Source organism: Trichoderma virens (assembly GCF_000170995.1).
Source record: "Trichoderma virens Gv29-8 chromosome Unknown TRIVIscaffold_6, whole genome shotgun sequence".
Classification (NCBI taxonomy): domain Eukaryota; kingdom Fungi; phylum Ascomycota; class Sordariomycetes; order Hypocreales; family Hypocreaceae; genus Trichoderma; species Trichoderma virens.
This window is the reverse complement of record NW_014013743.1, coordinates 1023351-1044990: the sequence shown is the minus strand read 5'-3', so window position 1 is coordinate 1044990 and position 21640 is coordinate 1023351. Positions and strand designations below refer to the sequence as shown.

Sequence of the window (21640 nt, the reverse complement as noted above, 5' to 3'; positions counted from 1 at the left end):
GGACTCAGTGTATGTCTATAAGAATTACCTTGTACTCTATCCAAGACAACTAAACTGAAATGGTAAAAACCACCTATTGGTCATGGCGAAGGATTTTGACTCATTCCGGCGGCAAAAGTGCATATGCATGGGCTATTCAGGTACCTCGATTACGTATCTCAGGAGTGAAGATGCAGGCAAGTGTGGCTGTGAAAGCTCTGATAGGTAGCCATAATCTACCTAAAACAGGGAATTATGAAGACAACATGATCAATACCTTGGCGGTAGATTCATGTACATGACTAAATCTAGATAGCCACTCAAGCCACTCTATTCCTCAGCATTTACTTTATAAAAAAAAATCTTGATTAAATGCAAAATCCCTAGTGGCGTTACATTTCCCGTTGTGTTACTTGGATTTCTTCAGGAAACTAAACTTGGTGGCGATATGTATTTTTCTCGGTTCTTTCCACACTTTTTCCTCAGTACCTTGCGCCACATCTGTATTACATAATCACTCTCAAGCTCTGCAACTTCCCAAGTGAAGCTGAAGCTCATCGTGAGATTCATTGAGACTCAAGTAAACACTTCAGCATTAAGCTCAGTACTGCGAAATTTCAGCAAAAGCGAATCACACAACCATCCTGTTGAGGCCATCACGGATCAACTCATAGCACGCAACAAAGAAAAGAAGAAGAAACAAATATTCTCCATGACAACCCAAATCACAACACCATCATGACAGTGGCAGCTCAACTTCCCCTGCCCCTGAGGCACCTCATCACCAAGAAATTCACCCAAATTCCGCCTATATCATCCCTCTCTTCCACACAAATCCGATTCTCCTCAGCCAAACCCTCTCGCCAAGCCTCATCACCACCGCCCTCCCCCTTCCAGCGAAAACCCATCCTCAGAGACACCATCCGGCGCTTCATCCCTGAAGAGGCGAAAAAGTTCGTCAAGCCCGACGGCAAGCTGCAGACGACCCGCGAGACAAGAGACTTCTTCCTCGAGCACAACCTCGAGCCGGACAATGGCGCGGCGCGCAGACTCACCACCGGCCCGGGCCTGCAGAACGTCTCCAAGGCATATCATGCCACCATCGCTTTCAGCCCGCGGCACATTATCCATCCGCACGATCTGCGCTTCTTTGATCCTAGAGGCCACCCGCTGGCCGCTGCGAGGCGCGCAAAGTATATCCGGAAATCTCAGCAGGAGCCCCTCTGGATCATGATCACGGGTGCGGGAGCTTCCTCGGTGGTGCGCACGTTGACGCAGAGACGCTTGAAGAGCGCAATTTACCGGAGTCTGGAGGACCTCGGCTTCCAGAACGGCGTGGGGGACCAGAAGGAGATCCGGGGAACTCTCTGGATCACGATTCACGACCCGGTCGCGGCGTCGAAGCTGGCCCCTGAGCCGTTTGGCGAGGCGGTTGCTAAGGCCCTTAGGAGTAGATGCAGTCAGCCTTTGAGAGGAGGGAGATGATGCAAGAAAGAGAGTTTCTTCTTGTTCTTCTTCTCTTCAGACGGCTGGTACATGCAAGTGATCAATGCTGCCTACTTTCGGATCTGCAGCTTGACTGGTCTAAATGCCGAGTACATGATATGATCTCAAGTATATTCGCATATATGCGGTATACATAACAGGCTCTCTACTCAACCCATCAAAGTTCACAAATCTTCACCAGCCTCAACCGGTCATATAGGCACACGCCCGAAGGACACAAAAGGTTCATCCATGTCCTCCAAACTTGGGTTGATGTGTTGAATGCAGCCATCAACAATTACTCTTAGGTCCCCCCCTTCAACTACGGATACTCCTTGGCTTTGGAACAAATTTCCATAAATTCCAGACGTTAGACTCGTTTTGGGAGTATATCAGTGTTGGGTAGACAACAAATTAGCCATTGCGGCGAACATGTTCTTCAAGAATCATCCCCAGCTATAGATATTGTAAAGATCAGCGACAGTCTTTCCTCGTCTGTGTCGAATCATTCACGCATCGGCAATGCTGCAGCCATTTTCAAAAACAGATCAGCCAGCTGCAATACTGTTTCGTTTTGATATTTGTGTAGATGAAACCATCTTCGACGTCAGTCGTCCTACAAAATGATATAATCGAGCTACAGCCGCATCGTATAATGCATCTCATGCAAAAAGTGATATAAAAGAAAAGCCGACATGGACCTTGCCAACGCATCTCCCATCAATCGCAGCTTCATCTTGGCTTAGACATAGCCAATCCCCCCATTTTCAGCCCCAGACCTCGTCCGCCGAAACAAATAGATATCTCAAACCCCATACACGTAACTGGACACAAAAGCTATCAAACGCTTCCCTCCAACGCCGGTACATGCTCTTAGTAGGCCCTAGAATCCCCCTATAGACAAAGAGTCGGGGGAAAAGAGGGCCATGAGAAAAGAAAAGAAAAGAGAAGGAAAAATGGCTGGCGGAGATTTACAAGGAGCTTCTTTTCTCTGAATCAAGAGCATCGCCTGCTCCTTCGCCTTCTTCCTCTGTCGAATAGGCAATGTATTTCCCTTTGCCTTTAACATCAGCCGTCATTGTCAACCCAAGTTTGCTCTCCTTCATGCTCCGTCGACTGCCGGGTCTCTTGTTAGTCGCCTTCTTTGGCGTTGCTGTCCCCTTGCGGCTCTTTGGTCGATCTGGTCTCCCCATTTCAAGAGGAGATCCCATCTTCAGGTCTTCGCCAGATGAATTTCGTCTCGTCGTTGGGGCTGTAGAGCTCTTCATATCGCGCATCTCCTTGATGACATCTGCAAAGCTTTCTTCCAGAGTCTTCATCCGAGCGAGAACCAGCCTTCCCATCCTATCGCGATCCGCCGAGTCAGCTCCTCCAGCACTTCGCAGTCGACTGTCCTTCATCATAGCCATGGCCATCTGTGTCTGGAAACTACCCGCCAAGCCAGTATTAATGTCCCCAACAAAGGGAAGATTTGTGTTATCGGATAGAATACTCAGGTCGGCCGAGGACAGCCTTCGGGCAGCACGCTCCCGGCTTCTCTGATCCATGCCCAACATGGCTGATCTGTTCAAGTTGCTCATGCCCGCCTGCCCATGAGGAGGCATGGTGGAGCGAGTATTGAGACTCGGTGGAGAGAAGAGTGATCGTCGAGGGGGACTGCGCATGCCAGAGGGAATAAATGATTCGCCTGCTACCATGTCTGCAGCCTGACCGCTTCGGTTTCTAGGCACGGGTTCTTTGGGAGGCGAGGCTGAAGGAGAGCTCTCAGGAGGTGGATCCATTTCCCCAGGATTGTATAGTATTGTGTTTGTAGAAAGTGTGCGATTGTGTATCCCTGTTCGCCTAGGCTTGCTAGGAGGCTTTTCCTTTTCGTCCGAACTATGAGAGGAAGCTATAACGGCAGACCGCGCTCCCGTAGGAGTTGTTGTGAAATAGTCATCAGTCTCGCTTGGGGCGGCATTGCCTCCCATCGGACCACGGGGATCAGCACTGGTTCCAAGGTCGTCTTCGTCTTCATCGTTTGTGACCAGTTCGTCATCTCCATCAGCATCGGTGTGGTCTTTATACTCGGGCATCAGATGGGCAAAACGAGGGTCCATGAATCGGGGATCCATCATGGGGAACGCCCGATATGAGGTTCCTCCAACATTGGACGCTAGGTCTGCCGGGTCGCTGACGATGGATCTGAGATCGGATACCTGCCTAGAGTTGGAACGTAGATCCCAGCCCATGCTCATTCTTCTTTGCCAGTCCGGGACAGGCCTATTGTCCGTTGGTGGCCAGTTAGTGCTGCCGACTCCATCCTGGTCATTGCGGTCCATCCAATTTCGAATCGCCGTTTGTGTCTTGCGTTTCTCGTGCCTCCTTTGTGACCTCGTGGCGTCGGGCATGCGCAAAAACAGCTCGTCGAGAGCCCTGTCCTTTTGATACCCTGCCACCGATTCTTCACGTACGCGCATGCTAGGACTGAAGATGCTGGTCCGGTTGGCCATATCCCCAAAGGAAATGGCCCGACCCCGACTTCGTCCTGGATTCTCTACCAGATCCGTGGGCTCAAAAATGGACGGCGCCAACCATAATCTTTCGTACAAGAATATACAAAACAAGATGGGGCAGTGAGTCACCTTGATGATGATACGATTGAGCAATACGAAATGGCGAAGCGGCATGCAGTAACGCAGCGGCATGAGTAGCCATGCAAAGATGTTGGTAGGTGCGATATAAGAGAATAGAGCGTCGTTTTTCACCATTGAGATGGTATTGATGGCGAAGAGAAATCTGTAAAATGTATTAGTGATGAATGGCCTTGCTAAATAGACATCAACAGGAAGTAGGAGAGTGATGCATACTGATGCTCTTCGGTGGCATTGGAGGCAATAGCCATAAAGGAGTTGGTCAAGACTGTAATGAGAATTGTCCTGGGTTGAAGAGTTAGCAAACTCGAAAAAGGATCCAACACGGTGATGATTCGTTGGAGTACGTACACAATCAAGAAGTGGCAGATAATGAGGAACAAGCACAACAACGCTCGCGCAAGCCAGTTATACGATGGCCATCTGTGGTCATGTTAGCTTCAAAAATCATTTGGCTTGAAGCGTGATATTTAAGGGAGAAGGGGGGCGCGTACACATCCCAAGCGGCAGGTGTGAAACCCATGAGGATTTGGAAAATCTTGTAGGCAACCTCGCCTCCATCACTAGAGGTGGTGGAAGAGGTGAAGAAGACATAAAAGCCGCTACACACAATGAGAATCAGAACACAGACAGCCGCCAAGTCTGCCGCCATGAGCCGAAAGGCAATGAGTAGCTGAGAAAAGTACTGGTAGTGGTCCAGGATGCTGAAGATGCGAGGCAGCAGCAGGATGGCATTTGCGGCTAGCACATCGTACGCCATGGCATTCCAGTGGTGAGGGTCGGCGAGGAAGACGCCATAGACACGCATACAGTAATAGGCAATGAGCAGCACCAGGATACCCAAGTCAAAAATGTTCCAAAAGCTCATGATGTACAGGGCAAACCCTTGTTCATTGAAGCCCACCAGTTCATCAAGCATAAAGCCCGCACTCCAGAACCAAAAGACCAGTTCCAGGCCGGTGATTTGTGTAGATCGTCTAGATAGGACGGCCAAGAAGAGTCCAATCAGAACGGCAAGGGACAGTGTAGACAGGAAAGATCTATATCGCGGCACCCTGAGACGAGACAGCTTCAGCAAGGATGCCTGCCTAGGGTCGTACAACATCACAGTTCTTCTGCCCGGGGGAACGGCAAAGTTGGTCTGCTTGGGAGGCAGAGAGCCCAGGAGGGGAGTCCTATCATCAACTTTGGGCTGGCTATTGAAGCGTGAAAAGGGGCTCGAGGGCGACTCCCGGTGCAGGCTATCGGCAGAAGAATAGAAGGAAATGGCACCATTCCAGATGGCCTCCAGCTGCTGAACCACAACCGGGTGGGCGAGGAAATGCTTGGCCGAGGCTCGGATTGCAACCTCTAGAGTTGACGTCCGCGACGCTACAAGGGGGGCATTTTTGGACTTGCTGCCTGAGCTGCCAGCCGTGGGGGGTGGTTGTGCTCCGGGCATACCTTGGAGAGGGTAAAAGTCGTAGGCCAATGCATCAATCAGCTCGCGAGTGGAGTACTCCTTGAGCAGCTTGAGGGCCAACAGCTCACAGACCTTGGCCCTGGTGTTGCTGGTGCCCGCATTGGCGGCATACAGCTGGCCTTCCTTTGTGAATTGGAGACGGTTTGCCATGAGGGCGTAGAGGGTGGCTCGCGAGAAGTGTTGGTTGCGAATCTGTTGCTGCATCGGCTTGACAAGGAATTGAGAGACCTGTGGGGACCGTAGCTGATCCCAGGTAAGCGTCGTCTCTGTGCGGGAACTCACGATGATTCGGATTGCGTGAGTGAGGCTGTAAACGGGAAGCGTGTCTAGAAAGGAGTGAAACAAGAGTGGCGTGTAAGTCAGCTAGTAGGCTTCGGGCACATTTGAAGGCTCATGGATCAGAGGGCGAGCCTGAAGATTGGATATCATACCAAGGTGCGTCGAGGAGAAGAGCGGAAGGACTGGCAGCGTATTGCGTCTCCTGCGATGGCGTTCTTCGTCTCCATCATCTGCCTGGCCCCCTTGATCTCGCCCTGCGGCATTGTCGGTTCCATAGCCATAACCATGGCGGCGGCGAGTGTTGTTGCTGCTGCCGTTGGTGTCGTCAAGAGGGCCGGGGTCGGTTCTGTTGTGATTGCTGTTGTTGTTGCTGTTGCTGTTGGTATTCCCGAAGCCGTTGTCCTCATTCTCATCCTCATCCTCGTCCTCGTCCTCGTCTGCTTCTGTAAAATCTGCCGTGGCGTGAGCTCGATGAACGGCAAATTGCCGGAGCGGCGTGACGGTAGATGGCGAGACGCTCTCGTGTCGAGCAGAAACGCGACGGGGAGCCGGTCGAGGGCGACGCAGCGCTATGGACGACATGGTGCTCGAGGCAAGCCGAAGCGCTGTCGATTGGTGCGGCGATAACAGCTCGAGCGAGGCCCGTCTCTCTCTCTCTCAGCACTCAGCCGGGAGCGCCATGGGGGGTTGCAGGGGGAGGTCGAAACAAGGCAAAAGAGGCGAACAAGCCGCTCCCGCTTTCGCGAGCTGGAGTGGAGAGGAGGGAAGAAGAGAAGAAGAAGAGAAGAAGAGAAGAAGAATCGCGGATGGCGAGAGCAAGACGGGCCTGGACGAGAGCAGCGGTCCTTCTACTTGGGTCTTGGGTGCTGCTGGGTTGGCAGCGCAGAGCCCACAAGCACAAGCGGGCGAGAGCCACTCCTAGAGGCCGTTAGTGGGCTCAGCAGGCCTGTAATGTCCAGCTTGGAGGTGCTACAAGGGTATTCCCCAGCTAATCCAGCCAAGTTGCTCAGTTGAGGGCTCCAATGTTAGCATTAGCGGTTTAGCTCGTGGCGGTAGGAGCCGCTAAAATGGAGCTCTCTGTTGAAGCTGTCTGTTGCATCTGTTCTAGCAGGATTGATCTTCATCAGCTGTGCTGTGCCGCGCCCTCCTTGTCTTCAATGTCACGACGTCAATACTATGTACCTCAGCAAAATTGGATCCAAGACGCTGGATTCGGAAATTCCAGAACATCAAAGCCCAGAAGCGAGGAACAAAACAAGACCTGGAGGGTCTGTGCGGAGTCGAGTCAGCCAGAAACCCCGACTTCTCATGACATCAAACGGCGGCTGTCGTGCTTGGCCCTCGTGGCTCAATTTTGGTCGCCATGTGTCTCGCCCCCCTTTCACGTTGCAGTGCTAATGGCTCATGCTAGACGAGGCTCCGTTTTATCGGTCACGGTCTTGGTTTTTCGGGCTTCTCTGATTCCCATTCCTGACCGTTAGTTTGGCTGACCCGCACGGCATAACGCTTTTGGGGGTCTCGAGATGGAGTCGCCGATATGCATTGATTCCAAGGTTCTCTTTTTGCGCTTCCCCTGTAGCTGTACTCGTAGCCTGTAGTCTACTACCTAGCTTCTGTACTGTACTGGTACCCATGCCTCGCGCATCAACATGAGAGCGTCGCCTCAATGCAAAGCACATCATGAGATGAGCAGCAGATTTGCCCATTTTCTGGGGTGGCACAGAAAAGTCCCTGCATTTGCGGACGGATTGATTTGATTGATGCCGCATGTCCTGTATGTACTCCGTACAGCATGTACATGTACGAGTCCATGTATGGACGCATAAATGCAGCGCTTTTGTGTGTGCTCCGTCCGGCCACATGCTACTCGTGCAGCCAACCAACAAGAGACGCAGCTCGTGGGACGCATGACACAAACGAGCGTCGATCCAGAAAAAAAAAAGAGGGTGGGCTTCCACATGTCGAACAAATACCGATGATTGGGGCAATTCTTCTCCGGCCACCGGCAAATCAAATGGCTGGGAAACACTAGACGACGGTAGACCGCCGCTGAGAGGAGCGAGTTCCTCGACAGCCTCTAGTGTTGTAGGACTGCATGTCCTCTAGCATCAAATCCATCCCCCGGCTCGCCATGACCGACCGCAAACGCCCATTTTAGAGGTGTCGTGACCACCAGGGCGTGCGCCGTGCCGAACGAGATCGCCGGCTCGGGCTGCGAAATGGCCTCTGCGCAAGACGGCTAGGTTGCTTGCAGTTAGGAAACTGATGCGATAAGCCGGTGCGGGCTGAGGCGACCGTGGGAATGAGGCCATTCATTAGCTCCAATGTTTATTTGCAATAGCGCCGACGCTGGTGGGCATTTCACGACAGCTCTGGCGACTCGTATGTGCTACCAATAGCAGTAGCTCAAGTTATTTAAAGAATGATGGACTCATGTGAAAGTGCTAGTGGTCTTGGTAGAAGAATAGCTACTATACAGCCATGGAAGCTCGCGCCAGAGTCTACCTTGAGGTTGATGATAAAGGAATCGATAGATCAACAATACAATATATGTTCCATTTTAAAAGAAATGGGTGATTTGGAAAAGTAATATTAGCCTGTAATAGCATTAATGTAATCTGCTCTATCACACTCTCTTGCACTCCATCCATCTCTTTCATTACTTTTTTATTAATCGTTTCTGTTAACTGGCTTACCACATTATTTTTCAACCGCTTTTCTATAGAACCTACCTTATCTTTAACTATCACCCTTATATACTGTCAGCTGCTCATTAACCTTAGATACCTATGGCTGAATAGTATTGTTGGTATTGTTAAGACATAAGAAAAAGTATTCAATTACTAGGTAGCTTTGGGATCCCGGCCGGACCAGGCTTCTATGGAACAACAGCACGAGTAGCCTTGACTCTTGAGGAATGAAAGAAACCGAGACGGGAATCGAAACACACCAGCAATCGAGGCACCGAAGTCGCAGAGTGTCTTCATGCGCTTTGCCCAGCCACGCAACCAACAAGATCTCCAGCATGCCCTGAAGCAGACACCCAGGGTCTTTCGCCGCCCGTAGTCGACGAGTAGAAGCTTGTCGCAGTGGTGTCGGTCGCCAAAATGCCCGTGTGGTCGTGGCCTTGAGCAAGTACAAGCGAAGCTCTCTCAGCAACTACAGCAGCCCCGTTGCTTGTTGCGTGTTGGAACGCCAAATTATGAAGAATGGAGCAGATGATAGGACGGTGGAGCAGAGGCGGAGGGATTATCTAGAACGATTGGTTGCTCAAGAGAAAGCGGCTTACTAAGCTATGTTTTTCTGGGTTGCCTCATACTGGATTTACCTATTTGAGTCAGCTGGGTCAGCCACAATTTAAGCCACCCAGCATTGGCGAACCCAGCCCAGCCACAGTCCGGCCACCAAGTCCCAGGCCCGTCAAGCGGATTGCATCGCGCTCCTCACGGATTATCCCATTGGCATTGGCAAGGGTCTCCCTTGTAACCACTATCACGTCTGTCTTGTAACCACCGTCGTGCCTGTCGCCTTGCACCCTTCCAGTGCCCGCTGGTTTGTATTTATTTATTTATTTTATTTTATTCAATAGACAGCCCAAGCATTCAAGATGGGGCAGAATTTCTATTTGGTAGCCCCGCGAGCGCAGAGGGCCTTACCTTGGGGAGGCAAGCTTGGAGAAATACTCTTTGATGGCTCAGCAGAGGTGCTCGTTCGTCTTCTCGCCGTCCCAGTTCGCCCAAATACCGCCTCAGAGGCCGTCACGTGTGACGCACCCAAGGCTATTGACACGAGCAAGAGCACAAAGAGAAAAGTTGAGCCGGAAGTGCTGGACGACTCGCGAGCCGTCAAGCAGGCAAAAACCGGGAGCAGCAAGAACAAGACGGATACTCACCGTTCCGCCACTTTTTCCAACCTTCCTTGCGAAGTACATCAACTCATCTTTGACCATATCGAATATATTGAAGATGTCATTTGCCTAGGCGTGACGAATCGATATTTCTGGGCCCTCAGTCGACAACACTTCCATGACCACTACGCCTCGTCCAGAGGGCTATGGGCAGGAGAGAATATAGTCTGCGTTGGAGAAAATGTTGAACCAGGCGATTACCCTCCTGGACTGTTCTCAGAAGAAGAGCTGGATGAACTTCGCGAGAGGACTACCGACATGCCATCATACGACGAGTACAATCCTGATGAAGTGGCGCATCCCGCAGAACCGTTCACGTTGTATCATTTCACTTTTCCCAGCATTTCCGACATGGACAGAGACATCGATGCAAAGTCAGAATCCTACCGTACACTCCTCAACTGCAGAGGGCGAGGCAGCCAGGAGGACCCGGTATTTCGGCAGAAATGGGGTGACTTGGTCTTCGAGGAGTCGACCTATTTTCCCCAAGACCAGCCTTGGATCCTTCGGAACCTCACCACAAAGGAGTTTGTGCGCTCGGAGGCGATTGCCCTAAAACCCGAATACATCCACGGTCCCAACATTGACCTTTTGGGCTTTGGCGAAGTCATCATGTCACGCATTTCTTGGTCATCGTCTTCATCCATCAGCATGAACGATCCATGCAATATTTCTAGGGGAGTGTGGGCGGGCCATTGCTTCGACATCACAACACTTGCAAAACACAGACACGAAGACAAGGGCAGGGAGTGGACAGATGCAAGCGAGGAGGTCGCCAATGAGATTGCGTCCATCTGGGAGAGCGATTATGGACCCGATTGGCGCGAGGAAGTGTGCAGTCGCTGGCATAATAGGTGGATTTGGTACTAGGAAGGACATTCAGGAGCAAATTCAAGGGCGATTATGGCCACTAGCTAAGCAAGCAGCGTTCTTCGGACTCTCTGGGAGAGCTCAACAACATACAGGGTCGGGAGGAAGCTGATTAAGCACTTTTTTAGGAATCTGTTTGGGAACTTCTGGGTTACATCTGATGCTCATATGGGTGAAACGCTCAGGCAAGGCCGTTGGCTGATGGATCTTTCTCGAGAAAGGGCGCCTTACACAATACATCCGACTCGCCTGCTGAGGTGAGCATTGTGCAAACACCTTGTCGTAGGGTCGTGCCTTATAATCTGGTCGACCCCGATAGTAGCATTTACGTTACCGCACCGCATACAGTAAAAAGTCCATTTTTCTTCGGAGCCAAGATCAGCTCCAAGAGAGTCAAAGTAAAAGCTGTTCGTGGCGCACTTCATCGGCTCTTTCTTTGATTTTCCCCATCCTCCACTTGCGGTCCGTACAGATTTGCGAATGATTGGCGACTCAAGTATAGACCGCTTCCAGTGAACCTTAGTTGCTGTTCTGCCAAGCTGAGTGCCAAAAAAAAAAAACGGCTCGGCCGTGCTGTATCCATCTACTTCAACGGCGTTGTTGCGGATTTACCGGGCCAATATATGGCTTACGGGGCATAGAATGGCTAGTGGGTGTTCTCGGAACAAGACCGCGGTACTGGAAGAACGGATTGGCTGACAGGCTCACGGTATTACGAACGGGGCTTGTATGAACGCACCGTTTAGGCTTCCTGTCCTCTCCTTTATGGAGCCGAAAATGAACTTCCATTGCAAGGACGACTCTTCGTAACAGCACCTTGTGTTGCCAGACTGGATTTCCAAGAGAGTCAGTTTCTTAAGCATCCAAGACCTCAATGCCCGCTGCTTCTAGAATGTGATGCACGCCTACCTCATCCTCTCCTTCGTCAAATTCGGTGTCATTCGTTGCGTTGCTATCCTACCCGTCGTTGTCGTCAAAGACAGAGGCGTCGTCAGTCTCATGGGCTTGCTCATCATCCTCATTATCAACATATGGACTGTCATAACTAGGATGGTCGGAGGTGAGTAAGACCTAAAATAAAATCGTCAACCCCCTATGATGGCTTGGCACTGGGCAGAATAGGTATTTAGATCGAATTCTTCTTTCAATGTGCCGTTGATGTACTAAGCGAGTCAATAAGTGGACTGAAAAGCTCAGGGAGAAAGTTGTCGGCTATACCTTGACCACTTCCTCACAGTCATTCGCGTTTATCACTTTGCCTTTATTGGCTCGCCGGTACAGCATCTTGGCCTCTTCCGCCTCGGTTTCAAGTAAATCTTACAGATCCAGTGAAGGAATGACATGAATAAACCATTATCGCAGTTCTTTGTTTTAATCGCCTCCCTCCATACACTTGCCTCTATATTCATTTCATCTCATCTCAGTTCTTAGCAGTCGTAGCCCGACATGCCGCCTTGTGCTCTTTGTAATGGGCAACCTGACAAGTTCGCCCACAATACTTGATGCCTTTACATTTCCCGCACAGCATCAGCGGCACTGAATCCTTTCCGCAATTTGCACATCCGTCCCTGTCATTCCCACTTTCACTCTCCACAGCAGCCAGCAAATCCTCGGCTCTCTTTCTCGCCAGCCTCAATACCTTCTGTTCGCCCAGGCTAACGTGCGCCGCCGCCCATGCGTTCCCCCCGACAGGATAGACGCCCTTCGCGAGTTGTTCTTGTAGCTTTTCTAATCGAGTCCCGAAGCTATCCAGAAGACTTCCAATCGATTCTACTAGAAAACGCAAAATTTCCACTTCTTTTGAATCGCTGATTTTCTCATTTGTATCGATTTTCTGAAGCGCTATGGCCGCGAGATCTGATTCATCCAATCGTTGAATACGGAGGTATCGAAGGACATTTTTCGGTAGAGGATCGTCAAGAGTAAGAGATATGGTACAGGTTGAATTGAGTCCAGCTGATGCCCAGAGCTTCTGCTTCTGCTCATAAAAAGGTGCCAGAGGGTGCGTTGAAAGAACGAGATCATAGCTGTCGTTGGGATTATCTGGTATAACGAACCCATAGAGACGTAAAAGGCGACTATTTGGCATAGGCCCATAGTAGATAAACACCTAAAAGAGTGGTCTCTAGGTAAGGGTACAGGCTAAAATCATCATTGAACAAGTGAGCATACCTGGTCTTCGGCTTCGTAGTCCTTCCCAGCAAGTATAGAGAGATTTCCAGATGAAGCATCGTAGACATGACACTGCTTAACTTCAGGCGAGTGGTTCACCATATCTGCAAATGGTGCCAAAAGCCGTAGTGGGTTTCCATTGGGTAGTACAAAATCCATTGCGCGACTCCAGACAGTGCAGAGAGCCCACTTGTACTAAATAGAAGTGAAAAAAGGGTCAGTGATTGATTCGCAATATTCATCACAGGTGTACAAAACACCTACATTTTCAATGGTAAACTTGTTCAGAGGGAAGAGATCCAGATGCAGTCCAAACACTCGCACGACTAATCCCCTGTAATCCTCCTCGATCCTTTGCTCCAGTTGCCTCGTTATGGTATACAATGAACTGCCTGCGCAAACTTCTAGCTCATCGTCCTCAAAGAAGATGCTTGACGAGTAACTCGCTGGCAACGCCGCTACATGGCTTCGTAGGCCATCGTATCCTGACTCGCGCGATCGGACAAAGAGAATATATATGGCCAAGGTGTCTTCAACAGACAAGGGCGGCTGCGCAGAGCGAAGGACTGGCCCAAGTACGGCATCAGCATATGCATGCTCGACTGTCCAGAGACAGCCACTTGGTATGGTGAGAATCCTCTCTCCTTGCTTGAAACACCGCAGTGTTCTAACACCGCGCCCGATGGCCGGGAAATGGGCCAGCTCCAAGCCGTCCAACTCGGCCCCAGATTCTCTCAGCCAGCCCTCCATGGAATCAGATTATAGAGAAGCATTGGGGAGAGAATAGTAAATTCACAGCTGCCAAGAGACGACATCTCGGGCCGTGGAATTTTCGTGGTGGGACGTCGGATCGACAGTCTAATTCTTGGCCTGTGCTGTGAACGCCACAAAACTTTCGTTAAACGGCCGTTACATACCTGTCCATGCCTACTACAACGCACCAGCATAACAAATGTTAGATTTGCAGTTCACTGGGTACGAGCTTGACCTTGTCTCATAAATCTAGCAATTGGCGGCCGTATACGGAGTAATACAGTGGTGAAATGTTGGCCGAGGCAAAGTCTCCTTGCAACCTATTCCCTGGGGGAAAATCTGTCGAGAAACTTCTACGAGATTTTGCTCAAGTCACCGAGGTTCTCTTCTAACCCTCCTCGAAGTTTTGTACGTTGCTTTTTGTCCGAGCCTCGCCCACTCAGGAACCTCCTACGATGAAGCTGTACTTGCACCTCCGAGAAGCGTCTGGCTCTAGCCATAATGCTGCGTGCATGAGCTCCACTATGACTATGGAGGTGGGTTTTACCGATCGCTCAGTTGGAATGCTGCTGCCAGCCGACAATCTTGGATGAGCTCCTCAATGCTGTCTCCAGTAAAAACAATAAGGGTAGCTTACATTGCAATGCGCCGTTTTCTCTCGTGGTCTATATACATGTACATAGGTACCTAGGTACCTCTACCTTACCTACAACCCGACAGTTTTTGTTCGCCGTCGTTGCATCGTTACCCCACAGTAAAACGTTCAGCGCGAGCGTCGAGATCGAGCCTGGCTTACCCTGCACCTACCCTGCACCTACCCTGTACCTACCCTAGAGCAAGGTAAAAATTGAGAACTCGATCAGAAATCCTACCCTACAGTGATGTGCACTTCAAACCTGTTTACCTTTCCTTTTGCTATTGCTTCATGTCCTGGCACATCTCCCACAGTTCAGACCTTCGCAATGGTCTCCCATGGCGCGGCCGAAGCAACGAAAACGGCCGCGATCAGAAGGCCTTTTGCCAGATCAAATCCTATCCAAAAAGCCAAAATCGAACGGTGCGTCTCCTGGACCTTTGAGAAACCAGAAATCGAATGCATGATCCAGTCGAAGCCATGAGGAGTGTGGTTCCTGGGCCCTTGACATGGCGGAACTGCGAGAAACGAGCGGGCGACTCCCTACAAGATCAAGTCTCATCGAAGAAGTCGAAATCGAATTGTGCAGTCCACAGACATTGGAACTTCCCTCCCGAATTCTTCGACAACCTGTCCAAGGTTTGGCTAGTCAGCCTTTGAAGACTTTCAACGCAAAACCAAAACCAAGTCTGAGGGTACAATTATGCGAAATGTAGTTCCCCTCCTCACCGGCAATAGCAACATTCCGAATAAGGGACATCTTTGTTTACAAATCTAAACTCACTGACTAACAACACCACTGTAAATCCAGTGCCTGATTTCTTCGATGGAGCTCGTGCCGGTGATCTAGACAGGAAAGTACAATGAGATCAATAAGATAATAATACCGTCAAAAAGGCAGGGATCCCATAGCGCCCAACTTTTTCCTAGAGGCCAAAGGCCCTAGAGGAACAATGGGGGTTGCGGTAGCACAAGCCGTTTTAGACGGTGCACCTGGGGCTCTTATAATGCACGCATTGCAGAACTACCTCGTGGATGAGCCCATCTACGACGGCAATGCCTATGCCTCCACGTCAACCTTGCTTGATGGTTATCTCAAACTATATGCACATCATCTGACTGCTCCTGCTCAGTCCGGACAGAGACCGGAACATCACACTACGCAACTCAAAGCCTATGCTTTAACAAGTGACGATGATGTTTGACTGGAGGGAACTGGAACCTTTAGGAATCTACGAGTCTTTGCAAAAGATTAGGGCAACCGATTCATCAAGGATGCCAACGCGAGATCGCGCTGAGGATGACCTTGCAACAACAGTCGAGGAACAGCAAGTTGGAGCCTCGAGTCCTCTTGACTTCCATGACTGCCAGATATTTGCTAAGCCAGAAGACAACGACTATGAGACCCAGGAGACCTACATTAGACGCGCCATTCTACACCAAAATGGCAACGGCGATGTAGACGACATCGAGGTCGAGGTCGCAACAGACTTTGCAAAAGCTTTGCGTCTAGTTTCACATCGGTCAGCCATCAAGATTCCCTGCATCTCCAGCGCCTGCCCAAGTTGCCGCCCCTCCTCTTTCTCCTTCCTCTAGTCGGGCCAGGAAGTGTTGAATTCTGTGTGCTAGTCTTCCTATATGGCTCCATCAGTGGTGCCAGCGAAACAAATTACCGTGGCTATGGAGCGTGGCCGCTCTGCAGGCTAGTAACTAAAGGATGGCTGGATTTCCGGGGAATATGTTTTATTCTCTACCAAGCCGCCACCCTTGCGATATCCTCCAAAGGTTGCTGCAGACCCATTATGAAAGGTAAGGCGGTTTCATATGGTCTGTTTCTTGTAGGCGTATCTGATGATGGTATTAGACGAAACCGGACAAGATGCTTGCTGAACGTAGACGAGAATGCCTGACTGGTGGCGTAGGATTCTGAAATTGTGACAACCCTCTTACATTTGGCAATTTATATCATATGCGTTGCGAAAATTGTTCAAGCCTACCCTCCCTACTAGCGGCTAAGAGCGTGTACGATACTACCTATATGTCTACCTTCAACCCTACACATCATGTCCATCATCGTCGTCACTTCAATCGCAGGCTTTCTATTTCCAATGCTTGACGGGGGACGTGGATAGAAACCTAGCATTTGCTGCTTGGATATACGCTTATTAGTTGGATTGCCCAGAGGTAGATACCAAGGCTCTAAGTTGTCTCGTACTCTCGAGAACAGTAACTTTGTCACGGTCTTGAAGAGGTTTTCCTTAGAAAACACCCAGTCAGCGAAGCCACCTGGATGGAGTGTATTCCAAGGCGTTCTTGTCTCCAATCTTGAACAGCTTTTGGAGCAGAGTCCCGTCTTTGGAGCACTGACTACGGTAGTCAGCAATCGGGTGTCCAGTGAGACTAGAACCCGTTCGTTTTGAAGGAGGAATAACTATATAGTATACTCTCAGTAGGATACAGAGACTGGTTAGACCCCCTGGTTGTAATTCTTGACTTATTTATAGCCTCCATATACTGAAAAACGCAGACATTTGTTAATCCATCATGCATCTTGCCAAGTTTCTGTGTATTCAACGGCACAATCGATAAACATCACTCAAAAGTCTGTGTAATAGCAGACGGTCAAAGGCCCAAGTTGTTTGCACACGTATTTGAGTCCCTTTATAACTTCCTGGATTTCTCATCAAGCTTCACTGATATTTCTTTTGTATCCTGGGAACCAAATTCTATTGTTTAGCTTTTTTAACGCCTAAATAATAAGATTTGGAATACTGTCATTCCGCAGTCTTCACCACATAACGGCAAATGAAGCCAGCTGCTACTATCACGGAACAAGAGGATAAAGTGTTCCAAGTTTGGGTGCCTTCAGGTGCTGTGGAACGTGATTCACTGCATTGCAGCAGCGGATTGAATGAGAAGCCCATAGAGTTTGCTCAATGGATCTTCACAACTACAATCGCCTGCCACTGACGGGATGTGTTAAAAGAACATTAAAGCGTGGTGGCCAATGAAGCTTAGCGATTCATAAGCTAGGATACGGATGATAGGGCCTTTTCAATATGCATGAAGTCTTCTAAAACATGATCACATGGTATACGCTTACATACTAGAAATATTGTGATGGAAAAAGAAAACGGCACCGGTGCCGAGAGACGTCAAATGTCGTTTCATCAGGAAAACCAAAGCCCTAACGACGCAAAAGTGCGTCGTTAGGTCGTCTCCAGCAAATAAATATTCACTCTTGAGTCGATAGTGCCATATCCTTACAGGTCAGGTTAAGATAGAGAGGTCTGACAAGGACAAGACGAGGCCAAGGCTACACGAAAGGGAAGTGTTGTCATTTTCATTGAGCTGCGCCGCTGCATCCAGCCCTGCCGGAATAACGACCATGTTCAGCTTCAGACACAGCATCCCTCATGTTCATCAAGTTATGCCGCTGCACCCAGCCCTCCCAGGATAACGACTATACTCTGAACTGGACACTATATCCATATTTCGCTCAAACTAACTGCTGCACCCAGCCCTACCGGGATAACAGTCATGTTCATGGAAAATCCCAGTAGCCTTGGATCTTGCTCTTGCCATACCTACTCATTAGCGTTGTGAATTATAATGTGGCTTGCCTGAAGAATCTAACTCCCAAAACGCAGATGATTTGGAATTCCGTAATGAGCTGGACTTGGGCGTGCTTCGAGAAGACCTAGTGCGTGACGTGGGCATAGTGGGCTTGGAAATTCGACGCTTGCGTTGTTTTTTCTTGATCCTGTCTGTTTCTTGTGCTTCGGGTGATGAAACTGGATTGTTCTCGGGTGGATCGTCTATCGATGTGACTTTGTTGGATGACGGATCATGCTTTGGAGGCGAGGGCAAGCTTTCCAGCCTTTGACTTTCGCGACCTATGTCATCATCACTGTTGTTGTCGTCATCGTCACTGAGCCTTGATTTCTTTTTGGAAGAGCTCCCATCTGTTTCTTGTTGAGTTGCAGGAGGGGTTAGAGTTGACGGAGTATGCCGAGGAGATTCATTCAATCTCCGCCTCTTGGGCCCATGATTGCCGAGATCCTCCTTGTTGTAGAATCGGACTCTATTCATAGGAGAAGTCCAGGTCCGTTCATCAAACGAACTATCCAAAGGCCACCATTCCTCTTCTGCGCTGCTTTCCTCTTCTATCGCTGAGGTGGGCGTATCGTTTGAGGCAAGTGACGGGTGTTGCTCTCCTGAAGAAACCGCATCGTTTGAACCGAGACCTCTCGGAGTGCAACCATGAGGTGTGGGTGCCAATTTCCGCCTCGTAGGCTCCTGATTGCTGAGGTCATCATCCTCCTGGAATCGGACTCTCTTCTTAGGAGAAGTCGAGGTCCGTTCATCAAACGAACTACCCAGACGCCCCCTTCCCTCTTGTGTGCTACTTTCATTCCCTATCGCTGAGGTGGGCGCATCGTTTAAGGCATGTGACTGGGGTTGCTCTTCTGAAGAAACCGGATCGTTTGAACCGAGAGCTCTCGGAGCGCCACCATCGGATGTAGGTATCATAATTTCGGTATAAGTACCTATGAAATAGATACTATTTTCGTAGCTTTTGAGCCTGGCCTCGCGTGCTCGAGGGCTGTGATAACCACAGTCATATCCAGGGTCGATTTGGGTCTCCCAATCTGGGGGAATATCCAGTGGATAGCTACCGTCGTAATCGTCCAGGGGATGATGCTCTGGCCTCTCTTCTTCGATGGAGGGTTGTGCCTCCTCTTCCACTTCGTCTGCTTCCCAGCCAAAGGCAGTGCCCTTTAGTAACCGCATAAAATGCTCAAGACACCCAGACCGACAGGCGTCAAACGTGGTGTTTTCAGCGGCCTCGCATGCAAAGAGTTTGTCTTCATAAATCGTCCTGAGCGAGGATTTATGCATAAAGTCTAACATCTCCTTATATTGCCGTTGCTTTGCTTTCTCAAACTTCTTCTCGAAATCTTCTTTGTCTTTGGAGGCTTTTGCCAGGGCCATTGCAGTGTCGAAGTATGCTTTCACGTCGTACATCGGGATTTGCATGGTATTGAACCGATGCCAACATTCTCCCCATAGATAATCTGGATCTCTTGCTCCTCGAGGGCCGGAATCAATCCATGCTTTGTTCCGACTCCTCTGGTTATACGGCGACGGCGCCTCGAATGGAGACATTTCCCCGATCTCTAAGCTGTCGCGCTCAGTTCGCTGTCGCGCAATCGGTCTGCGGCTGGCGATTGTTTTGTTTTGCAGTCGTGATCGGTGGCGGCTGAGGGATATTGACTGCCCTGGGCTTGGGTTTCGCTTTCGTGATGGGTGAACTGTTGCGGTGAGTATATGGCTACTCTGTATGTATGTAGGTGTATAGTGACGGCGATATCGTTGCGGTTTGGGCGCGTGCCAGGCGCTTAAGCGGTGGGCAGAATTACCGTGAATCTGAGAATTCCCAGCATACAAGGGGAAAAATACGCACACACAATAGCTACGACTGATCCGCTCAAATTGCGCCCTTATTGCTACTTTGTATGTAAAGATTTGTTTTGCAAACCCTCTTCTTTTGGGCAGGGATTGCCGTTTGCCAGGCTGTTGGTTAGGTATGTACCTACTACTGTATATTAGAGAGGTCTAGAAGACTGGCCTCACGATCTCGTGGCGGAACCACATGGGCACTCTACTAGTCTATATCTTAGCAGGTACTAAGCTCTCGTGTTTCAAGTAGATGAGTGCCTACCTGTACCTAGATGTACTACAGCTACCTGTTGATATACAGCATGTCTCTTCCAAGCCAAGCACCATCTTTGTACTACACTTATGCCAATGCCCCTTCACAGCACCGCTCCTCCAACTCATCGAAGATAGAACAACGCGTTCTAGTGACGGGGGAATCACCGGTACTCCAGGCTCAAGATGAGTTTGAATCCACTCAGCCATTCACTCGGGCCGCCTCACCGCGTGGTGGCGTGTACCCAGTCAAACCAAAGATGGCATCACTTGTTGCAACGGCTGTGGTTGGGGATGGAGAACCAACTCGGCCATTCACCGAGACTTCATCTTCACAATCAGAAATTAAGACTAAAAAAAAAAAAAAGAGAAACTGAAAGCAAGAATGCCTGAAACAAAGACAACACGGCCTGCGGCTGGAGATCAGTGGACTAAGAGACTGAAGCTGAACCATAGTGCGGCGGCCATTAGCCTCGCCCAGCCTGCACCGAAATCAGCAGCACAATTGAGCACAGCCTCTACTGAAACTACTCACGCTGAAAGTTGCCATCTGTTGTCGTTTGCATCCGCCAGAGAGATTGTTGACAAAGCTTCTGTCCCCATCTTGGACCTCACAGACAGAGAAACGGCTATTATCCAGGTCACACACACCGTAAGCGTGGACGTATCTGATCCGATATCTGCAACAAATACGGCAGCCGCATATCAACTACAGCGAATTAAACGCTTGGGGGCCACCCTCTCTACAAGAGTCTTCAAGTGCCGGCACTCTGCTATTCCTAAGCCTGTGGTTGCTAAAGTTCTTCGATATAAAGGGGACTCAGCCTCTAAACTTGCTAGATTTGCAGAAGTATGGAAGCGAGAAAAGCTAGTGCTTGAAAATCTAAAGCATGTAGGTCCTCTCATTTTCGATCCATGCATTGCTAGCATATTTGCTAACTCAGCATAGCAATACATTGTATCATTGCAAGCTTTTGATGGCCGCATGTTTGCATCATATCTGGAGCTGCTCCAAGGTTCGCTTTCCCGAGGAATTCGGTCTACATTAACAAAATTTGGATGCTCTGGCTATACTCAACAACACTTGGGCTGCCCTAGTTACCTGCACGCTCTACTCTCCTCATCGGGGAGCCGTTCTTATTAATTTTGGAATGTCTACACCTCTAGTAAACCTAGGGTCCGGCGGAACGCCTTGGTATCTCCCTCCTGAGATTATGAAAATGAAAATACGCAGCCCGCCAGGTGATACATGGGCTCTTGGGGTTACAATACTCTACGTACTTGGCAAGATCAAATTTCTGGAAGGACGTGGCAGAGGGTGGCCAATTCAAAAATTAACTACGCCAGGGGAGCCACAAATTCAGATGAACAAATGGATGGATATCGCCACCTGCCGTAGGGCTGAACTGAATAAAGTGGACAAGGCGGATCAAAGACAAAAGATCGAATGTCGTATATCCAAAATGTTCGAAATCAAACGTGTATTGCGGATCCAGGCTGGAAGTAGTGTGTCGGCGCTTGATACATACGAAACACATCGTAAAACTCTCACTACATGACTCAACAAACAACCAGCATGCGACTACATAGTAGGTAAAGTACATAGTAAGGCCTCTATGTTTCGGAATATACCGCACAGCTTCGCAGTACAGACTAAATAAAGTTCGAGGTACCTGGTAAATGAAAAGCTTCTACTCCGTACAAGTGGTAAATAAATTCTTATCCATCTGATCACCTGCCACTGACGAGAC

At 49.6% G+C, this 21640-nt stretch overlaps 7 protein-coding genes across 7 annotated transcripts; 4 read left to right on the top strand and 3 right to left on the bottom strand.

Moving 5' to 3' along the window:
* Positions 1–936: 936 nt before the first annotated feature.
* Positions 937–1452, top strand: TRIVIDRAFT_18993 (uncharacterized protein; the record flags this gene model as incomplete). Its single annotated transcript, XM_014100878.1, has 1 exon — positions 937–1452. A coding segment is annotated over one exon (516 nt), but the record flags the coding sequence as incomplete, so codon positions are not given.
* A 565-nt stretch (positions 1453–2017) lies between these two features.
* TRIVIDRAFT_179777 (uncharacterized protein) lies at positions 2018–6420 on the bottom strand (the record flags this gene model as incomplete). The annotated part of the gene is made up of 6 exons (XM_014101178.1): positions 2018–4242; positions 4314–4382; positions 4449–4520; positions 4592–5885; positions 5991–6053; positions 6123–6420. The coding sequence occupies 6 exons, from the start codon at positions 6418–6420 to the stop codon at positions 2436–2438; spliced, it is 3603 nt and encodes a 1200-aa protein (XP_013956653.1).
* Positions 6421–9445: 3025 nt separating this feature from the next.
* Positions 9446–10615, top strand: TRIVIDRAFT_221707 (uncharacterized protein; the record flags this gene model as incomplete). Its single annotated transcript, XM_014101177.1, has 1 exon — positions 9446–10615. The coding sequence occupies one exon, from the start codon at positions 9446–9448 to the stop codon at positions 10613–10615; it is 1170 nt and encodes a 389-aa protein (XP_013956652.1).
* A 1348-nt stretch (positions 10616–11963) lies between these two features.
* Positions 11964–13540, bottom strand: TRIVIDRAFT_84056 (uncharacterized protein; the record flags this gene model as incomplete). Its single annotated transcript, XM_014101176.1, has 3 exons — positions 11964–12725; positions 12788–12982; positions 13046–13540. 3 exons carry the CDS (start codon positions 13535–13537, stop codon positions 12036–12038), a joined length of 1377 nt encoding a protein of 458 aa, XP_013956651.1.
* A 962-nt stretch (positions 13541–14502) lies between these two features.
* On the top strand, positions 14503–15770 carry TRIVIDRAFT_200745 (uncharacterized protein; the record flags this gene model as incomplete). The annotated part of the gene is made up of 4 exons (XM_014101175.1): positions 14503–14597; positions 14647–14813; positions 15072–15362; positions 15403–15770. 4 exons carry the CDS (start codon positions 14503–14505, stop codon positions 15768–15770), a joined length of 921 nt encoding a protein of 306 aa, XP_013956650.1.
* A 1998-nt stretch (positions 15771–17768) lies between these two features.
* Positions 17769–19832, bottom strand: TRIVIDRAFT_60712 (uncharacterized protein; the record flags this gene model as incomplete). Its single annotated transcript, XM_014101174.1, has 3 exons — positions 17769–19489; positions 19646–19751; positions 19812–19832. 3 exons carry the CDS (start codon positions 19830–19832, stop codon positions 17769–17771), a joined length of 1848 nt encoding a protein of 615 aa, XP_013956649.1.
* A 442-nt stretch (positions 19833–20274) lies between these two features.
* On the top strand, positions 20275–21604 carry TRIVIDRAFT_60713 (uncharacterized protein; the record flags this gene model as incomplete). Its single annotated transcript, XM_014101173.1, has 5 exons — positions 20275–20781; positions 20839–20905; positions 21066–21395; positions 21465–21478; positions 21578–21604. 5 exons carry the CDS (start codon positions 20275–20277, stop codon positions 21602–21604), a joined length of 945 nt encoding a protein of 314 aa, XP_013956648.1.
* Between the last annotated feature and the right edge of the window lie 36 nt (positions 21605–21640).